Source organism: Candoia aspera, chromosome 9, assembly GCF_035149785.1.
Source record: "Candoia aspera isolate rCanAsp1 chromosome 9, rCanAsp1.hap2, whole genome shotgun sequence".
NCBI classification, from domain to species: domain Eukaryota; kingdom Metazoa; phylum Chordata; class Lepidosauria; order Squamata; family Boidae; genus Candoia; species Candoia aspera.
In genome coordinates this window covers 5,255,618-5,275,621 of record NC_086161.1, presented here as the reverse complement: position 1 = coordinate 5,275,621, position 20,004 = coordinate 5,255,618, and the positions used below count along the sequence as shown (strand labels likewise).

Genomic DNA, 20,004 nt, shown 5'->3' with positions numbered 1-20,004 from the left:
GGATAGTCTTCAAATGCAGCCAACAGTGTTTGATGAGGAAGGTGAGCAAATTTTAAATTTCAAAAGTCAAGAGGAAAAGAATCCACCGCCCTACATCGGTTTCACTACAGCAAATATCATTTGCATGAGATCAGAAAGCGTTTGGGGGAGACCTGAAGATGAGGAGGATCCTTTTAGATCAGCAATGGGAAGGAAAAAAGAGATCTAGCTGAGCACCAATGGTGACAGTCCACTAAGAAAAAACATTCCTTTTTTTTTTTACTAATTAATAAAAAAGGAAAAGAAAAAAAAAAAGTAAAACCATTCCTATGCCCCAGGGATGAACGCCTGATACCAGCCACTTGGGGTTATTCCTTCTTCAAGATGTCTTGCACAAGAAAAATGTATCCCATATATCAAAGACACCCCCCCAAAAAAAAAATTACACTCAACAACTAGTCAGTTTCCATGATTAGGAATTTCTTTCCCCCAAGATGTTCCCTGTTTAAACGCAAACCAGTAGATTAACTTTAATATGGATGATGCTGATCCCCAAACACTCAAGACTTACAGGGCAATTGGACGAGCTGTGCTCTCTTTAATTACTGCTTTTAAATCAATAACAGGGGCAGGGGTCACGATTCACTTCACTCTGGAGGGAAATCAAGGGGTAACATTTATGGATTGCATTATGAACTGTTCAACTCTCCTTCCAAAATTCAGGCCTTATGCTCTGGATATTGAATCACGGTTCACACATTAATTCTGCTAAAGATCACTAAGCTGGCAGTGGGATTAAGAAAGAGACTTGTGATTTAAGATCAAATGTATCTCTTGCTTGAGTAAATTTTGCAGCCTAGCATTGCTTCGCAAATCTCCAAAGATTTGGTTCTTCTAAACAATGACGACTGAAATCTAATCATTTTTCAAGTCAGTATCCATGAGCAATAGAAGTAACTGGGGGTCAATATACAAGACGCATTTGATAAATAATTAAAAAATATTTCTGAAAGGTAAGCGAGGTAACTTGCCATATCAACCTCCTCTAAAATCTATTATGATCCTTTTAGGCTGAAATTTGAGGATTCCTGGTCTCTCGCTCCATAATCAAACTGTTTCCACTAAGACACAATTTAAGTTATCTCTGGGTTGCTGAGTAAGTCACAACCGGCTTGGTCTGTACAACAATGAGACCCTGATTTACCAAGTACAACAGATGGGTTCACACAATACACTCAGCCAGAACTAAAGAATAGGTGACAGCTCAGCAGGATGTGTGAATGCAGTCAATATTGGACCATTCAAGTCAACTTCTCAAAGCTTTGGATTTTTAATATCGAAAGTAGGGGGTTTTTGCTCACAAGCTTAGAATTTTAGTAGTTTACTGTAGTAGTTTCAGGCAGGAAGCTACACATGTACAAGAACCAGGAATTAGAAGTAAATTGCCACCAACCACCACAAAACAGAATCAGGTTAAACTGAAAAACAGATTTTTCACTGTGAATTATTTTACTTTAAAAAGATAGAAGGAAGCCCTCCCCTTAAAGCTCAAATTTCCCAAACTATTTTTTTTTCTTTTTTACTTGTTGTGGAAATCTAAATAGATAGTAACAACAAATGCAAACAATTGCTTTGAACTTGGCAGGCTGAAAAAATATACCATACAGTAATCAAAATTAAATTAAAAGCATCACTTTATAATCCTTAAGAAAGAAACAAAAAAATCGATATAGCCTTTTTTAACTGCAATTTATTCATCACATTTATGCTCTGGGTTTCCCTGAAATTCAGGTTGACATATATAAGATTATTAGACTATTTCATGTCCACAGCTATCCCATGGGGTAAGCTAAACTATGAAATAGTTCTGGAGGATCTTTGTTTGTTTATTTAATGGATTTGTAGGGCCACCCAACTCAAACAATGTATCTCTGGGCAGAGTACAGCAAAAACAAACAATAACCTCCAAAATAACCACACTATGTTAAAAAAAAAACCTTACCCAATACATAACATATAAAATGGACATGATAATTAAACAACCAAAAGGATTGTTCAGGTATGTCTGCCACATAAATCCATAACACCTAGGGATGTCCAAGATTCACCATTCCGGTAGTGAAACCCACTACTGAACCCCTTTTCACGAAAAAAACAGAACTGATCACATACAGTAATTGTATTTCAACACTTTGAAACAACCTGATCCAATGAAGTCTTCAAAAGTCATTAGGAATGATTCATGGGACAACCTGAATCCTCCCTGCCCCAAAACTCTCAAGAGATCCCTAATAGCAAGGATGGGTCTATTTCAACAAAGCTTTCCAAGAAAATCCTGGTTGAACTCAGTCTTCAACTATTTGTCATCTTCTGCCACCAACTGGAGGGCAGTAGCCTTAAATATGTTCGTATTTATTCCAGAACTTCTCTTTGTGAAAGGGGGGAATCAAAGAATCAAAAAAGGCTGAAATTTAACCTTTTGGACTCTAGTTCTGGGGGGGTGGGGGGGGAGTGTTGCATTGCTTTATAAGACACAGAGGACCCAAAGTATGCTCTGAGTCGGTTTGAGTAGTAAGAGAGTGCCCTCTAGCATCCTTCAAGCATATTCCTTCTCAGCAGATGGAATTGCTGTTCTTTCTTTTCCTTTCTTGTCTTGAATGCTGGCCACAAATCCATAAATTCTGCCACGTGTGTCCTGTTCCTACCCTGCCCTTCTCAGCCCCTGATCTGATGAAAGGGGAATTCAATTCTAATCGTTCTGGGATCCTAATCAGTTTCAATACAGGTTTGGACCTGAGCAAATGCGGCTATTATATAATTCAGTGAAATGTTTTTATGAGCAGGGATGCAAGTCCATTGCAAACAGGACCACTCAGGGTATGTAACAAAAGTGCTGGCCTAGAAGTTTTTAGCACTATCTAATGCTTCATTCATTCAAGAGCATTGAAGTGTGTTTTGTGTGTGTGTGTGTGTTTTAAAAGCATCCCTTTTTCACCCTGAAAAGTTATACCAGGATGTCTTCCAGATGCCAGCATTTTGTTCTTACAAGTGTGACTCTAAGTATATCATCACATCTAAGTCTGCAAACGCGAAACGCGGAGAGAATGAAATTCTAATTCTGGGTCAGTAATTCTAAAGGCCGAGTAGATCTCAGCCTCTACCGTGCTCTCCAAAGTCCAATTCAAGATGCCCAGTTTGAGACTGGAAGATAAAGAGAACATCCCGTCAGCTATTCGAGTGACCTTTTAATACAAGCCGGAAAAATATGCAAATAACACTCTCAAGTCATTTTAACATCGCATTTGTTTTCTTTTTCAACTCCCTACCTCCTACCAACAGAAGAATCTCACTTCACAGTGTTCTAATTCATTAACACATACAGGCAACACTAATACATTTGGGGAAATAAACTAGTTAGTTTTCCTATCTGTCTCGCTCCATAAAGTCATCTTGCAGTGTAATTAATTCTCAGATTCTCATGATAAGACAGACTCATAATGGTGTGATAATCCAAAATATGAATTGTGTAACATAAAAGCAGGGGCATGGATACAGCTAAGAAGATCTCACATATTTGTCCGAAGGGTGGCCATAATTGTACCCCTCACAACAGAAGCATAATCAACACAAAGAGTAACTTCCAACAACTGGGTTTTTATGAAATGCCTGCCAAGGCTGCACCCACTCATCCTTTGCCACATGCCAATGGAATTTGGGGCAACAGGGAGCAGGGACTAATGAAATGTTGACTGGCGGAGAATTAGAGCCCTTCCATTCTCCTTCTGAAGCAACCGGGGAAATTATTACAGGGTGCCCTATCAGAATGCCGTCCTCGGAACGTTTTAGGAAAAGTTGTGGGGGGAAAATAATTGGAAAGGACTATCTGAATCCTCCCCTCTTGTGCAAGCAGGAAAAACTTCAAGGGACACAGAACAGCAATCACCAACTTTTTTTTTCTTTAAAAACAGGAAAAGCCACCGCAAGCACAAAGTCCGGAGAGAGAGCCAGACCAAGATCGAGAGAGTTCTCCATGCTGCTTTCTCTGGGCTGGTACTTAACAGGCGCCACCTGGCCCTTCCCTGGATTTCTACAACTCCCAAGTGTACAAACTCTGGGCCACGGAAGGCGAGGAAGTCTTTCCTACTCTCAGGTGCAGCCTTGGGATCAGGCCAAGAAAAAATCTGCAAGGCTTCCGATTAATAAATCACATACGAAGAAATCAGGAAATCGCCACCTCTTCGCAACTCTTCAAGAGCAGGAGATGCTCCGAATCACGGCAGTGTGCGGCTTTCAGCCACAATCCCAGCACCCAAACAGCCCGGGGTGGGGGCGGGGGGGGCCGAGGAGAAGAGAGGTGTGGCAACCAGCAAGACAAGGCTTGGGAAGAGGACGGAAGGCGGGAGGGAGCGAGGCGCGCCACTGCGCCAACATCCCTTACGCAGCCTTGCTCCTGCCGGCGGAGCATCCATGCCCCGCGTTGCCCCCCCTCCCTCCCTCCCTCCCTCCCTCCCTCCGCCCGGTTGCAACCCCACACTGCAGTGAAGCTCGGCTCCCCCCTCCCCTCCCCTCCCCGGCTGAAGCTGCAGGGGCGCCCACGTCGCCGCTAATGCAGTGGGGGGAGGCGCCCCCTCCTCGCCCGCTTTACCAGGCGAGCTTGAAGCCTTTCATCAGGACCGTCACGAGAAGGCACTGCCCGGCTCCCTGGCCGGCCCCGGACGACTCCGGCGGAGCGGCTCCCAAGACATACTGGACGAGGCCGGGCAGGCGGAGGCTGCTGCCGCTGCCAGGGAAGCGCGCAGCCCCGCCGCGGCTGGAGGGCACAGTCGAGCCGGGCCAGGAGAGGCCGCTGGGGCGCAGGCGGGGACGGCGGCCGGGCACGGATTTGGCGGGGCGCGGGCAGCCCGGGCAGGCCAGCGAGGCGGCGGAGATCATGCCATGGCTTGGCCGCGCCGAGCCCCTGCGGGATGCCGGGTGGCCAGGCGACCGAGAAGCTGCCGCTCCGCCTCCTCTTCCTCCGCCTCGCCCCGGGGCGCCCCGGCGCAGCGCCGCTGGCCTGCCCACTCACCCGGCCGGCCGGCTGGCCGGCCAGCCCCTCCCCGCCCTTTAAAGGCGCCCGGCCGCGGGAGAGGCAGCCAGCGGAAGAGCGAGCCGGCGCCGCCGGGCAGGAAGAGCGCCCGCGCCGAGCCGCACTGGCCCCCTCCGAGGGGAGGGACGCGGCGCTGGCCCAGCCTTCGCGACGGCGCCGCTTCCAGCCGGGCGTCCGGGGCCGGCGCGCGCGCACAGCACAGGCGCCCCGTTTTCGGCGGCGCTTTCAAGGCGGCCGCAGGGAGGAGCGGCCCGTTCCGCTGGCGGACCGGACCGCCTCCCCGAGGCTGCCTGAGCCCCGGCCGGCGGGCCGCGCTCTAGTCCAGAGATGCGCGCTCGGGCTGCGGTGCGTCTGGCGCACACGCGGCGGAGCGCGCTCGGCACCCGCTTTCCGGGTCGGGCAGCCCGGGAGCAGCGCTTTTTCTTACTGCCAGGCAGGCACCTTTCCGGGGGGAGGGACCCCTGCGACAGCGGCGCGGGTGCTTCGCAGGATCTACCTAACGGCGGGGAAATTGGGGATAAGGCGAGGGGCGTCGTTCGGCCTCGGCGCTGAAGACCTCTGCAAGGCCAAGGCTGGGGAGGTCTCTGGAGAAAGGGACCTGCTCGGGACGAGAAGCGCCCTCCTGGCTTCCATCCTCGGAGCTGGGATCCTCACTTCACCCCCACCCCACCCGCTTCCTGGGAGGAAGAGAGGGCTCTCATAAAGAAACACTCATTAAACTTATTAACTTGCGTGTTCTGGGAACAGAAATGTTCTTTCACGTGCAGGCATGCTGTAGCATTCTCCCTGACATCTCCCGGAATGATGATTTAGAGCAGTGTTTCTCGACCTTGGCGCCTTTAAGCTGTGTGGACTTCGACTCCCAGAATTCCCTAGCCAGCACGTGCTGGCTGGGGAATTCTGGGAGTTGAAGTCCACACAGCTTAAAGGCGCCAAGGTTGAGAAACACTGATTTAGAGAAACCAGGATCATTGCAGCAGTGGATTTAAGGCACTTTAAGGCACTGTCTCCTTGGTTCATTTTTCTTTAAATTGTCCTTGAAGAAATGGCAGAGTGGGGAAAAACCCAAAAAGTTTTTGTTTTTTTTAAAGGGGGTGGGGGGGGGGTAAAAATGCTTTCTGAAAACTTACGTTCAACTTGCCATGGGGTCTTTGGCCCCAACAGATGTCTATTTGCTATATAACATCCTTCCCCAATTATTCCAGCACAAAGCTGGACAGGGAAGCTTGCTTGCTTGCCGCCCCTCCCTCTCCCCCCACTTCATCCCAAATGAAACCCTACCTCAGTCTAGCTGCCCTGTGCATCTAAAGTGAGCTGCAGCATATGCATTTTATTTATTTTATTTTTATCCTGCCTTTCTTATTTTTACAAATAACTGAAGGCGGTGAAGATACCTAAAACTCCCTCCTCCTCCTATTTTCCCCACAACAACAACCCTGTGAGGTGAGTTGGGCTGAGAGAAAGTGACTGGCCCAAGGTCACCCAGCCGGCTTTCGTGACTAGGACGGGACTAGAACTCACAGTCTCCTGGTTTCCAGCCTGCTGCCTTAACCACTAGACCAGACTGGCTTTTTAATAAAATTGGTGACTTGGAAAAAAGTACCAGGCGCCTGATCACTTGCCAGGACTGTCTGAGGAATTCAAAAATCCCCATACTTACCCAATTCAATTTGCCATTTAGTCAGTCAATTTGCCAAAAGTCAGAGCAGAGTAGATTCCCTCGGGGTAAACTAATTATCCACCCCCTTTGAGCCACATATTTGTGCATACCAGTTGTGCACCAGCTCTAATCCATCTGTTCAGTTCTGCGCATGAAAACAAATAAAAGGTTAAAGGATAGGCAGTATTTCTCGGGGTGTAACAGGGCCAATAACCTGGATGCTCTTCCAAGTTTCAACCTATGCCTCTTGGTGGATGCAGTCCCACCCTTCCCCTGTATCACTTTGGCATGCAATTTACCATGGGGAAAGGTGAGCAATGCAGTTCTATAAAACAGGTCAGCAATACTGTAGAGCCAGAAAAGATATTTAAAAGGTCAAGAGGAGAAGAGGGATGCAGGAAGACTCCAGGGCTGGGCATTTGAGTGCATTGGAGGTCAAGGAGATTGGCAGAAGATGCTGAGGGAGGGAGGGACATCGAATAAAAAAGGCAACAATTCAACCCTTGCTAGCAGGAATACTTCAAAATATTCATTATGGAAGGAAAGGAGGAAAGGATGGGGAACAGGAGCTGAAAGTTGTGTGTTCTCTTTTCTAATGGTGTATCCACATGAGACTGTTTATGGCATGCCCGGAGAAAGTATGATTTTCATGGGCATCAAATGTGCTTCTCTTGGTAATTGCTGGGTTTTCTGCTTGATAGGATTTCTTACTTTTTTAAAAGAGTGTCTTGATTTAAAAAAAAAAAAAGAAAGCTGGCACGCTGCAAAGTACCAAACTTCAGTGTCAACTTCATGCACCTCTGTGGTCCATGGTGAGAGGAGATGGGCAGTGAGAAATTTGATAAATAAATAAAAACATACTGTACTTTAGCCAAGACCTTTAAGCAAGTTATTCAATTCTCTGTCTTTCCCTTCCCCACTACCAAAAAAAAAAAAATGCTGAAAATCCTCCCAAGGCTGCATTCAAAATGTTTTGAACAATTAAGGAGCAGCATATAGATGCTAAATAACAATTTTCTGTCTATCTGGATAGGACGTCAGTCTGAAATCTGCATCCAGCACTGAGTGTTGGGAGATGGGCAGTTCCTGGGGACATGCTTTCAGTCTGAAAGTAAAACAAGAAGCTAAGCACTGAGAAACAGTTCAATATATTCATCTGGAGATGAAAGTCCATCAACTTTCAACTTGGTGATAGGAAACAACTTTATAGCTCATGACTATGCATCCAGAGGAACTCTGAGATAGTATCCCATACTGTAATATAAACGTTATCTACAACCACACTCAAATATCTCTCACAAGGCGGAAACCATCAATATCTGTCAACGTATATCAAGAATGAGAGAACCAGTTTGGTGTAGTTAAGGAACCAGGCTAGAAACCAGGAGATCTGAGTTCTAGTCCCACCTTAGGCACGAAGCCAGCTGAGTGACCTTGGGCCAGTCACACTCTCTCAGCCCTAGGAGGGAGGCAATGGCAAACCACTTCCAAAATCTTGCCTAAAAACCTTCAGGGACGTGTCCAGGCAGTCTCCAGGAGTCAAAAACTGACTCAAAGGCACACACACCACACACACGCTATACACATATTACACACATATACATATCAGAAGAGAGAGATGATAGATGAATGGTGGATGGATGGATGGATGGATGATTGGATGGATGGAGAACAGTGGTAGAAGTTATGTGTTTGGTCAAAGAGAGAAAAAATAAGATAGACAGACAGGGATGATTATGGAAAGGCTAGACAATCTCATAGCACAAGTGCTTCAAAAACAACAAACACTTTCAGATCCAAAGAGCAAGCTGGATATGAAATGCTTCAAAGAGCTGAACTTCACTCCCTTGGGGAAAGCTGGTCTCACAAGTCTGCTTATACTGTATACTCTATAGAGTGAGTAATTAAACATTTTAGAGAGCTTTCCCCCTCTTTTCCTCCCCAGCAGACAAACCAAGTCAATTTGGATTCTGGGATGTGCCCATCTCAATAAGAGGGCAAGTTCCATCATATTTCTCCCTTCAACTTAGTGGTTCTTTCCTGGCAGTAGGGAAACACTAGATGGGAAAAGCTCCACTTGCTTTTTTTCTATGGCTTAATTTGCACACAGTTCTAATGCAGTTGGTTTATTATTGGTTAGTGTCATATAATGTGAACCCACCCATTATGGATTGAGATAAGCAAACTAGGCTATTGTGGTTTGTTCAACAAAGCATCATTTAAAACTCCTGGCTTGGGGCATTGTATGAACCCAACCATAATGGTGTCTAAACCAGAACCTGTGGCTTTGTATGTCATGTAAACTAACCTCATGTGGGTTATTTGATAACCATGATTAGGTTAAGCAGCTGCATCCTCTGAAAGACTCTGTATGGCTGCTTTGAAGGCTTTCCACCATCATCCGCACATTGATGCACAACATTGCTTCTGGTGGGACTTCAAATAACCTCTTTTGAATACTCTGCACAGCCCACCTGCTTAAAACTCACTTGGGCTGAAGAGAAACTGTGAGGCCAGTGCTGTCCTGCAGCTGTGATCAAATCAAAGTGGGTGAAGTTTGGTCCAATGCCTACAAAGTCTGCTCGGCCATACTACGTCAATAGATTTCCCTCTTTTTTTCTCTCTCTCTCTTCTTGTGGCCCATGCTTGCTCAAATGCAGCCTGACAAAGTCTCAACAGTCTCAACTTAATGACCAGATGGAGTCCTCTGCTCTTCCTATATCCTAGGGGTGCAAGAGACCCTCAACATCCTTCTGGTGGTGCCCAGAGCTTCACATTGGATTCTTTGGGATTGAGGGTTGAAATTGAAGCCCTTTGCAGGGACATCAGGCCCCAATTTCATGCCACATAACTGCCAACTGCCCTCTCCCCAGGGAACCTTGCCTTGCCTGCCTTGGGAATGGGGCCTTCAACCCACTCTCCAAAGTCTAGGGCAACATGCCGCCCCCCCAAGCTTGCCAAGGTTGCAGCCAACCCTCCTGCTTCACAACCATGAAGCATCTGTGACATGTCTCCCCGAAGCAATGCCATCTGCAAATCAATTTCCCTGGCATGGGAATTCAGTGGTAAACGCACCCTCTTGTGTTTGACTGCTGTGTTACAGCTGAGCCTGCTAGGAATCCAAAGTCCTGCTTCTTTCACAATACACATATAGAGGAAAACTATGACAACTGCCTAAGTAAAACTGGAGGGCAGAGGGAAGCGTGTAATCCATACCTGTCATGAGTAAGGATGGCGAGCAGGGGGCTCCCGTCCAGACTGTCAAGCGCATGCGTAGCACTGAGGAATTGGGCAGCCATTCAAAGAGACACAGATCGGGACCGCCTTAACCCTTGGGGGTTATATGTCTGGGTTTTCCCACGCTTCTTCAGTTTGTTAGGATTCCTGTTAAGTACTAGCAATAAACATTAGAGACCAGTTCCTTGTCTCAGCGTGGTTCCTGGCTGTTAGGACAATACCTCACCCCAAAAAGGAACTCTAGTTCTCTGTTCTACAACAGAGTTGCACAGAACCAAGGATTGCATTTTGGCTTTTGAATGGTGAGCTAGAAGTGGTACTTCAAAAAGTGGGTAGGGCCAGGGCAATGTAAGTGTAAGCTGTACTGAAACTTAAGCAAGTATACACACCACCCATGTATGCATGAATCCCCCTTTTTAGAAAGAGATCTAGGTATTGCATCCAAGGCTAATCAAGGTCAGATCAGATCCCAGAGGGTCCACCCCTGTTCCACTAAAAGGATCAGAGAAGTCCCCCACACTACAAAGCAATATGTACAGGTGGGGTGCAAAAGGGAAAACTGGGCGGAGGAAGACAGGGAGTGGAGGAAAGCCCTTCTGCTGTCTTGGGGAGAAGACTTCTGTTGGAAGACTTCTGAATTGAGTAAGGCACACTTTCTGGCCCCCAAAGAGTTTTTGGTTTTGTTTTTTGAGAGGGAGGGATGGAACTATACAGAGAATTCAGAAATGCAAGAAAAGGAAGAATTTGCCAAGCGAAGCCACTTACGCACAAGGAGGACGGCAGCATTTCCATCCTACCTTTGCTGTCGCCACATCAGATGTCTCCATACTTTCTGTTTGGCCTATCAGTCAACAAGGAGCAGGGAGGGGGAGGGGGGAAAGAAGGGAAAATAAAACATGAGGTGAGGTGGCAGTTAAGGAAAAGACACAGAGTTGTGCAGAAGGATGAAGAGCTGGGGAAGGAGCAACCCTTCTAGTCATTTGGGGGTGGGGTGGGGGTGGGGGTAGGGGTGGCATGAAATGGAAGCCTTGTAGGAGCTAAAAGGGGGAGGGGGGAAGCAGGGGCTCCTGTGATCAGGTGCTGAGCCTGAATGAGAGATACTGTTCCAGCAGCAAACAGATGTTTCTCATGGCTTCCTTAGGGAGGAGCAAAGTTCGAACATGCAGGAGAGGAAGTATCTCCTTGTTCTCCCAACTTCTCCATCCACAGAGCCTTCATGAATTGGAGGAATGCCTTGCCTTCCCTTGCCTTCCTAGGAAAGGAAGAGAAATCAGTACCAGGTATGTCTCAGCTACGGAATTGCTCAAAAAGCAAGAGAAGAAATAGGAATGGGGAAGGTGAGGGGGACCTTGTAGATAGGAGGCCAAGAAGAAAGGAAGGAGGGCAAGGCAGAAGTTCATGGTAAAAGCCACAAAGGTGCAGGAGAACGTAGATAGTAAGTACAAGCATAATTCAAAGATGCTCTAAACAGGAGTCAGAGCAGGGAGGAGGAGGAAGAGGAGGAGGAGGAAGGGTCTTTATCATCCATACTGCAAAGGAGGAAGGATGAAAACTCAACACACTCACCTCCCCCCCCCCCCCCACAAAAATGCCTACTTGGAAAAAGACTGGTCCTTCCCTTCAACCAGTCTGCCCTGGGCACTGAAAACTTCAAGTCATCATTTCAGGTAAACGTCGGAGAGGGACTGTCTCTGCTGCAGAGGCCCTGCCTTTTCAGCCAGCCCCAGCCTCTTATTGGCAGAGCAAAAATGACTTCATTCAGCCCTATTCATCATCCCGGGTTTTCTGCCCAGCAGGGACAAGGCTTCTCTCAGTTCATGGATTCACCGCAACTGCAGTTCTTCTTCCTGCCCTACTTTCCAACAGCACATCGGAGGATGCTCAGAACAGCCGGCTCCAGAAATGGAGGAGCTCAACTCTCAGAAACAGACCCAGAAAGCAAACAATGCTCCTCAGCGGGAAGGAAACAGGGGGATGCCTGGCTGCAGAGGAAGGCATAAGTTCTTCTTTGAACTTTTTGGTGTTCTCTTGCACAACATGAATAGGTTTTTTCTAGGTTTTTTCCCCTTCTTTTTCTTTTCAACCACTTCTCAAAATCCACCCCTTTCATAAAAGCTCTGGCTTAACCCCTAAATTCAGGCTTCTGCAACTTGGGGCCCCAGCAGCAAAGTTATTTTCCTTAAACATCTAAGAATCACTAATTTGGGGGAATCCCCTGGCAGCTCAAACAACGCCCATGATCAAAATGTAGATCGTATGCTTGTTCAGACAGAAATCACTTTTCTTCATGTTACTGGGGCAGATTCACACAACCTTCTAGATTAGACTAAAATGGGTTTAGGTATCTGCAGATTAGCCTGTTGCAAGAATGCAGCTACCATCTTAGCATGTTGTATAAGTCAGGACATCCCACTAAGGTAGAGCACTTGGACGTAACATGTTATGTGAAAATAACAATTATATTCTGATAACCCACATTCAGGGTTAAGTGCATTGAATGACTCTAACCTAAACGCACACTTGATGACAGTATCAGTATTTTCTACAGATTACATAAGGTATGGGGTCATACCTTATGGTTTGTTTTACCCATAATTTGTTCAAGAAGCTGCAGGGAACGCATTCCTCCATAACAATAAAGCAGGCATCTTGGTCTGCAAACTCCAGTTGCAATAAACCCAAACAAAGGGAGCATCCTATGGCTTGGGATGATGGAGGGACTTTGCCATGAATACAGCACTATGACACAGCAGAGAGATAACAACGCTAATAGTGGGGGCAGGGGGGATACAAATAACCCCAATGACAACCTTTTTTTTAATCCATTCAACCTTGTCTGATTCTCTCTCAGAGACTGCCTGGACAAGTCCCTGCAGTTTACTTGGCAAGGTTTTTCAGAAGTGGTTTCCCATTGCCTGCTTCCCAGGGCTGAGAGAAAGTGACTGGCCCAAGGTCCCCCATCTGACTTCATGCCTGAAGTGGGACTCAAACTCACAGTCTCCCAGTCTCTAGCCTGATGCCTTAAGTACTACGCCACACTGCTCTTAATGCTGAATTAACAAAACAGAATTACTGTAGAGTTATAAGGAAGAAGGCACAGTACTGATTTGATTTGCTTGCTTGCTTGTTTGCTTGCTTGCTTTGAATCCCACCTTTCGTTTAGGAGCTCAAGGCAGCATCTATAATGTTCCCTCCTCCCATTTCCCCCCACCACCACCACAACAAACCATGGGGTTGAGTTAAGAAAAAAGGACTGGCCCAAAGTCACCCAATGTGCTTCCATTACTGTGGAGGGACTTGGACATGGTGTTGGTTCAATACCTTAACCACTATACCATCCTGGCTCTCTTATTAGGGCTTAACTCAGTGGCCTGGTTTATACACTCCCCAGTGATCCGATCACATTTTAGTTTAGTCTAGCAGAGTGTTTCTCAACCTTTCTTGAGTTATGGTGATGATAGTGGTGGTGACGGTCATATTCAGCAACAGGGGTGTTTTATACAGTACAAAACACCACTGGGGGGAAAAAAAGAGCAAGCAATTGCATAAGGTGGTTACAATCCCCTTGGCGACATTTCTAATAGTAGGTAATTACAAAACAGCCTTTTCTCATGAGAAAGGATAGAGCACCAGAGCACGAGGGATGAGCTCTGAGCTTCAGAGGCCTGGAGCCATAAATACACTAAATGTTTTTAGGCGGATGACTAAATCATAGCCTCTGCATTTGCCCCTTAACAACATCTGCAAGATGTGTGTTGATTTGGTGTGAGAATTTTTTGAGAGAATTAACATGCCTCGGACAGAATTCTCAAAAAAGTGTTCTCTGCACCTACATCTTTATCCTGAAGAGTGACTAGAGAGATAAATTTACTGGAACATTGTGCAAATTGTTCAGAGGCAAGCACAGTTTGGGCATCCCATAAGACTAAGAAATAGGGCAGCCCAAAGCATAGAAGTCATTCCATGAATTATAAATACTCCCAGATAAAGAGTCAGAGTCAGATAAGCATCTGTGTGGATTTTTTCAATCCGGGTTAACCACATTTAGTAACAATCCATTCTTAGTCCCATATTCATTAATAGTCTCAAAGTTTAGAGTTCCCAGTTTTGGGCAGCAAAGTGGTGAAAGCCCAGGGAGATTCAAGCTTTACTTCTCTTTGACCACCATGTTACAGTAAAGATCCAAATCAGCACTGCTACCAACTTTTGCTTAAAATATTGACTAAATGCCCACCCACAACTTGGGTTGCCATGCTGCCATGTACTGCTCCTCCAGAATGATCAGATTACTGTCCCAAAAGTCGAACATTTCTATCAGAGTTGGTTTTATGCTGGAGAACTCCAGTACTTCAATTTACTAAGCATGAATGGGAGGGTGAGCAGCGAAGACAGTGGGAAAGGGTGTGGTGCTTTTCCATTCACTCAGCTGGACAGTAATAGACCCGGTGAACCAGCTAAGCTTCTTACAAAGTATCTGAAATTGGAAGCATCTTCCAGCCTCAGGACTTAGGACTTCACACCTGACATCTTAAAGTGTTTGCCAAATGCTTTGCAAATCTGCACCAGGTTTGGAAATACTTGAAACATACAAGCATCATGAGAGAGCCATAACTGGCTTCATCTCCTGTGGAGTATGAAATTGTCCTTGATGGTTGGCTCACAGAGTTATCATGAAGCATAGGCTGCTTCCCAGAATAGACATCCTGATCCCACCAAATGATGTGTCTCTTCAGAGACTTGCTGAGCGTGCAGAATCTTTCAGCCTCCGTAAGAACTTGCAATATCTTTGAATTGTGCCACTGTATCTAGTTCTAGAGCCTAGACTGGCCTTCCTCAATCTGATGGCCATTGGATGCGTTGGACCACAGTTCTCATAATCTCAACCTACTTGGCCAATGAGGAGAGGTGACACCCCACTGGAAAAGGCTGGCCTCGATCATACTACACCACTGTTTGCCACTTATCCGGTCATAACACGGTTACGTGAAAACCTGGATAATATTATGAAATCGTGAATGGCACAGAAGAAAACAGAGGTGTGCTGCTTGTCAGATCTATCCCTCCAAGTCCAAGTTATTTAATTAAAAGTATCTGCAAGCGAAAGAACAGAGGAGATATAAGAAGAGAAAGAGGAGGAAGCAATATTGGTAGAAGTAGGATTACTCGTAAGTGCCGGAACTGAAAATGAATATAGAACTCCAGCAGAAATGCTTGGAGAACAAAATCGCTGCATCTTATCTGAAGTCAGCCAACTTCAGCCTTGAAGTTTCTACTGTTCTACAAATGAACATGCAACCCTGGTGTTTTGAACAGGAAACTGCCTTCCCTTGATTTGGGAATATCTTGGGAAATGTTGATCACTTCTCTGACCATTCAGTGGCTCACTGGGCATCGCATGTGGGCGATTCTTCAGTCTGCTGGTATACAAGTGTTTGCTAATTTTAACAACTGCAGGAGTTCAAGGCAGCATATGAGATTCTTTCAAGGCAGATCAGCGCAGCATCAGCGCATTGAGAGGCAGAGCACATCACTTCCAATACTTGGCTTCAAGCCCTGAGGCAGAATCATGTTACCTCCAATGCTCAAAAGAGAGCACTCAGCCAGATGATGTCTGTTTCGCACAACCCCATTAATCAACCCCTATGCTCAGTACACATCTACTTTTTTCTGTTTTCTATGTTCTGTTCTCATTGGGTTACTATTGTCAGCTACAGACGTGCTCACCCTATCTAAGTGATGAAAGGGGGAAAAAAGGGAGGGGGGACAAATCAAGATTGGCATCTGGGACACCTATCCCTTCTGTCCAATACTGAGATCTAGCTGGATTCCATTATTTTGTGGGACCCCTTTCTTAGAGAACACTGAGCTGGCTCCCCCTTTCAGAAAAGACAAAACAATACATCGTTTAAAAACAGAGAATTCTGTTTCTACCCCCATTATCTGCAATTATTTTGAGGGAGAAATAAGAAAGCAGGGAGAAATAATTAAAAATAAGTAATTAAAGAGAGAGAAAGGGATTCAGCAGCAGCAGCAAAGGTTAACCCAGAGGGGTGGAAGAGGAAGGAGAGATGCAGGTTTGGCACAATGTTCTTTGGGGGTTTATAGAGAGCAGGCAGGGGGAAGCTGGAGGCTGATGAAAAGGAGAGGGGAACCAGTGGATGATGGAAAAGGCTGACCTTGTTAGGGTGCATGATGTAGTGAGGTTGCACATGCTGCCATCTTACCACCAAAACTCACAGAAACGGGCTTCCAGCTGCTCAGAAAGCAAATGTGATGGAAGAAGAGGATTGATCGTGAGCAGAAGACAGCTGACGGAGCCGAGAACAGGCAGCCACCTCAGTGGCCCAAAGTGCAAAACTCTGCCTTGCCTTTTAAAAATACAGAGTAACTGGAACCCCAAACCCAAGACCAAAAAAACCCCACACACACACCCAAAAAAAAAGAGGTTGAGGAGACTGAGAAAAAGTGATCTGTCAAATCCAAGAGGGCAGAAAATCACACCCCCAGGGAAAGCTTCTGAGCCTCTGTGGACAAATACAAAGCCCTTGCTGAGCCAAATCTAAACAGCTGGTGGTTTTTCTTCTCCTTGGGAAGTTGGAGGAGAATGTACTTTAAAAAAAAAGGCACTCACGTTTCAGCCCACACGGCAAGACAGAGGAAAGAGCTTCCTAAAGCCTTCCTTGTCCTTTTTTCTCTGCTCACGCTTTGCCCTTTTCACCGAAGGATCGATTTTAAAGACCTGGATTTTTCCAGGGAAGTTGCTAGTGATGTTGGCGGGTGCCTCCAGTGCAGGTTAAAAGTGCAAAAAGAGAGTTCAAAACACGCCCGCGCCAAATTGCAAAGAGATTAAAGAAGAGCTGGGGCATGGAACCCAAGGTGTTGGAAGTTAAGAATCCAATCCAGGAGGAATTACCCGGGACTGAGATTAGCCAAACGAGGAAGAGTTTCTTTGGAGATGGCTGTGCTGCTCCAATCCCATCATGATGCCCTCCTCGAATGTGCTTTGGTGCTCAGCACCACTGCCCCCTCTTTGCACACACTTGCCTCTCCAAGGATCCCAGGGAAAGCTGGATTGTCAGCAAAGCTAATTCATGAAGAAGCTCGGAAGAAGATGAGGAAGCCGCTCTGGAAAAGGGGAGGAACAATTCAGAGGGTGTTGATCCATCGCTCCATCCCACTTCGCTGTCTTCTTCCTCAGGCAAGATGAGCAGAGCCAGCCAGAGGACCTTAGCAATTCCTCTTCAGCTCCTGGTTGCTGACTCATTCAGAAGACCGATTCTCTCCCATCCCCATCAACCAATCAGCGCAGAGTCGGCAGCTTCTCCAGAGGATTAGGTTTAAGGGCTGTGTGCAGAAAGCATCTTCCAGACAACAGGATGTCACAAGAAGGTTAAAGTATCCAATCTTTTTTTTTTTTTGGGGGGGGGGGAGGCTGGGCAGAAAGTCTCCTACCCCGCCTTAAAAGGGGGAAAAGGCAAAGCAGTCCATCAAGCATTCACTGGGCAATGTGTGAACACAGCTTCCTGGAAATGCAACTCTGACATCTCTAACAAAGCAATGACGTCACCCACTGCTGCTTAGCTGGTCCCCACCCTCTGAACCGATCACAGGAAGGCAGCTGTGTAGAGAATTCACCAGAATGAAGTCAAGTTTGAGTGATTTATCAGCAGGCTTCCTAGAATGTGAGCGGTGAGGGACCTGCCTTCTGCTCTGCTCCTGAGTGATGGGGAAGGGGAGGGGGGGAGAGAAGGGGGGAGAGGGGGGGCTGTCAGCTCAGGGTCACATGACATTCAGTAAGCTCCTATGCAGAAATCAGATATCTGGCCGGCACGCTCGATGACTTGCTGAATCCAATAACTTTTTAAAGGATGGTTTTTCATGAGATGCACAGCAAGGCACGTTGCATTTCTTTGTTTGCTTGTTTTTTAATTTTAAAAATAAAGCAAATGTATACAACTGCCACCATCACACCCAAACAAAGTGTGAAAGTGTCTTTAAAAGACACACACACACACACACAATCACAAGGGGAAATTGCAATCTTAATGAAGCCTGATGGAGCAGAAAGTCTCACAGGTCAAACCAAAATGCTTGAGAAGGAACTGCCAAGAAGCTGATAGCCAAATCAGTTCCAATCCCTGCAAATAAATCTTTTAATTTCAGTGGCACTTTGTCATAAGAGCCAGGGGTATCCATGGTGGGGGCAGTGCCGGATGTACAAGCTACAGTTTAGGGCCTCACAATCTGCAGGGCCCCCGAAAATTTCAGAATATCAGTTTTCTGATTTTGCAAATGAGTTCATTATTACGTATATTAATAAAAGGGATCCTGATTAATATATATACAAAATACTGGCAAAATAAGTAATGTATCTTAAAATTATTTAAACAATTACATTTAAGCATTGTTTCCAGGGTACTCATTATAATCTATGAGACAGATCAAGGCAGCCAAATGACAAATATGCAATCAGTAAATGCATTCATTTGAAAATAATTTGTATTTTTCACTTTAAATACCTTGCTATTAAATAATGAAAAGGCATGTATGTGTTTTCAATTTTTTTTGTGGCGACCCAAGGTCCTGTTTGATATGCACGTTAGTGAGACCTTCTGGTGAAACTTTTTTTTAACAAGGGGCTTCCAAGCTTTGTACAGCTTAGGACCTCACCAAGTCTAAATCTGGCACTGGGGGGTCAAATAAGTCAAGATGGATGCCACAACCATGCAATGAAGCCCCACAATGTTTTTGGGGATTACATTGGCACATATATCCTCTTCCTGCTTCCACACAAGCGTTTGTGTGAACACTTTCTTCCTGCTGTCTCAGCAAAGCTAAATTTCCTGTGTGGCTCGCTGGTCCGGTGAAGCCACCCTGTAATTCTATCTTATTTTTAGTTCCCTCTTCCACTCTCCAAATGCACCAAACCATTTTTATTTTTATTTAGGAGAAACATTTTTGCTCTTGTACACCATTTCTGACATCCACATCTGGGCTGTGGCGAACTGAAATCTGCAGCCAAAGATAATTAAAAACATATGGTGTTCTCTGAAAAGGCAAGAGAAATAGGAAAACAAGCCACACATGTAAAATCACTGAGAGATTACCTTGAAATTGTGTGGAGGCTGAGAGATGCTGGGGGCAAAAGATGCTGTGCATGTAAAGGCATCATGCATTATTTTTTTCCTCTGTAGATGTACTCTGCGTATACAATCTATTGCAATAAATTAATTAAACCTTCAGATACCAGTGGCTTTGCCACCTTCTTAACTGGTTCGTTTTCTAGGATTAGAAAGAGCTATAGAAGAGACCATCGGCTCTTTGCACAAGGAAGCTAGCAGCTGACAATCTGTCATGTAATACGTTGTCTAGGTTATACAGATGATAGTTGTTGATTCAACATGTGAACTAAGCCATTATGGCTTGCTCAGCAAAGCATGGATAAAACGATCCATGGCCTAGCACAAGGTGTGAATTCAGATTCTGCTTACAAAAGAATCAAAACTTTGCTTGCATGCAAGACACTTGGCGTCAAAAATAGGATTAATTAAATCCAGTCCATTTCCCCAACTGCTCTTTTTTAGGGCAAGCGTGTGACCTTGATACTCCCAGATCCTTCAGCTCCCCAAGAAATTGGCTCTGACAGGATGAATGTCAAATAAGATCAGGAGTGGAATGCAATTGTAGAGGAGAGTCTTAAATAGGAAGGAGTCTGGTAGTCCAACCAATGCATTTTATTAAAAGACATCATGATCTCAACAGCTTCCAGCCTACTATCAATTTCTGCCTTGACCTTTCTACAAAAGAAGTCCACTTCCTTGATGGCATGGTAAACCCACACAATGGATACATAAAACCCATGTTAGATAGGAAACTCAGAGATTGCCGTGCATACCTGCATGCTTCCAGCTTTCACCCAGAACACACCACTAAATCTATTCTCTATGGCCAAGCTCTACACTATAGCTACATTTGTTCCCACCCCCTTGACGTGGATGCTGAACTGATGGAATTAAACCAGGCATTCAGGAGACTGAACTAC

General features: G+C 45.7%; 1 protein-coding gene across 6 annotated transcripts in view; it reads right to left on the bottom strand.

The window, feature by feature from the left end:
- GRAMD1B (GRAM domain containing 1B) overlaps nucleotides 1–20,004 on the bottom strand; it is a 108,131-nt gene that overhangs the window by 59,342 nt on the left and 28,785 nt on the right. The window contains exons 1-2 of one of the 6 annotated variants that reach the window (XM_063311388.1): nucleotides 16,139–16,223; nucleotides 10,760–10,803 (exon numbers count right to left, since the gene is read on the bottom strand). The exons of 3 other annotated variants lie outside the window; for them this stretch is intronic. In XM_063311388.1, coding sequence (XP_063167458.1) covers nucleotides 10,760–10,803; nucleotides 16,139–16,153 — 59 coding nt within the window. In that variant the 5' untranslated portion in view covers nucleotides 16,154–16,223. Of the gene's footprint in view, nucleotides 1–4,624; nucleotides 4,705–10,759; nucleotides 10,804–16,138; nucleotides 16,237–20,004 lie in introns of those variants that run through there. 2 more of the 6 variants (XM_063311389.1, XM_063311390.1) reach the window with 2 other exon arrangements.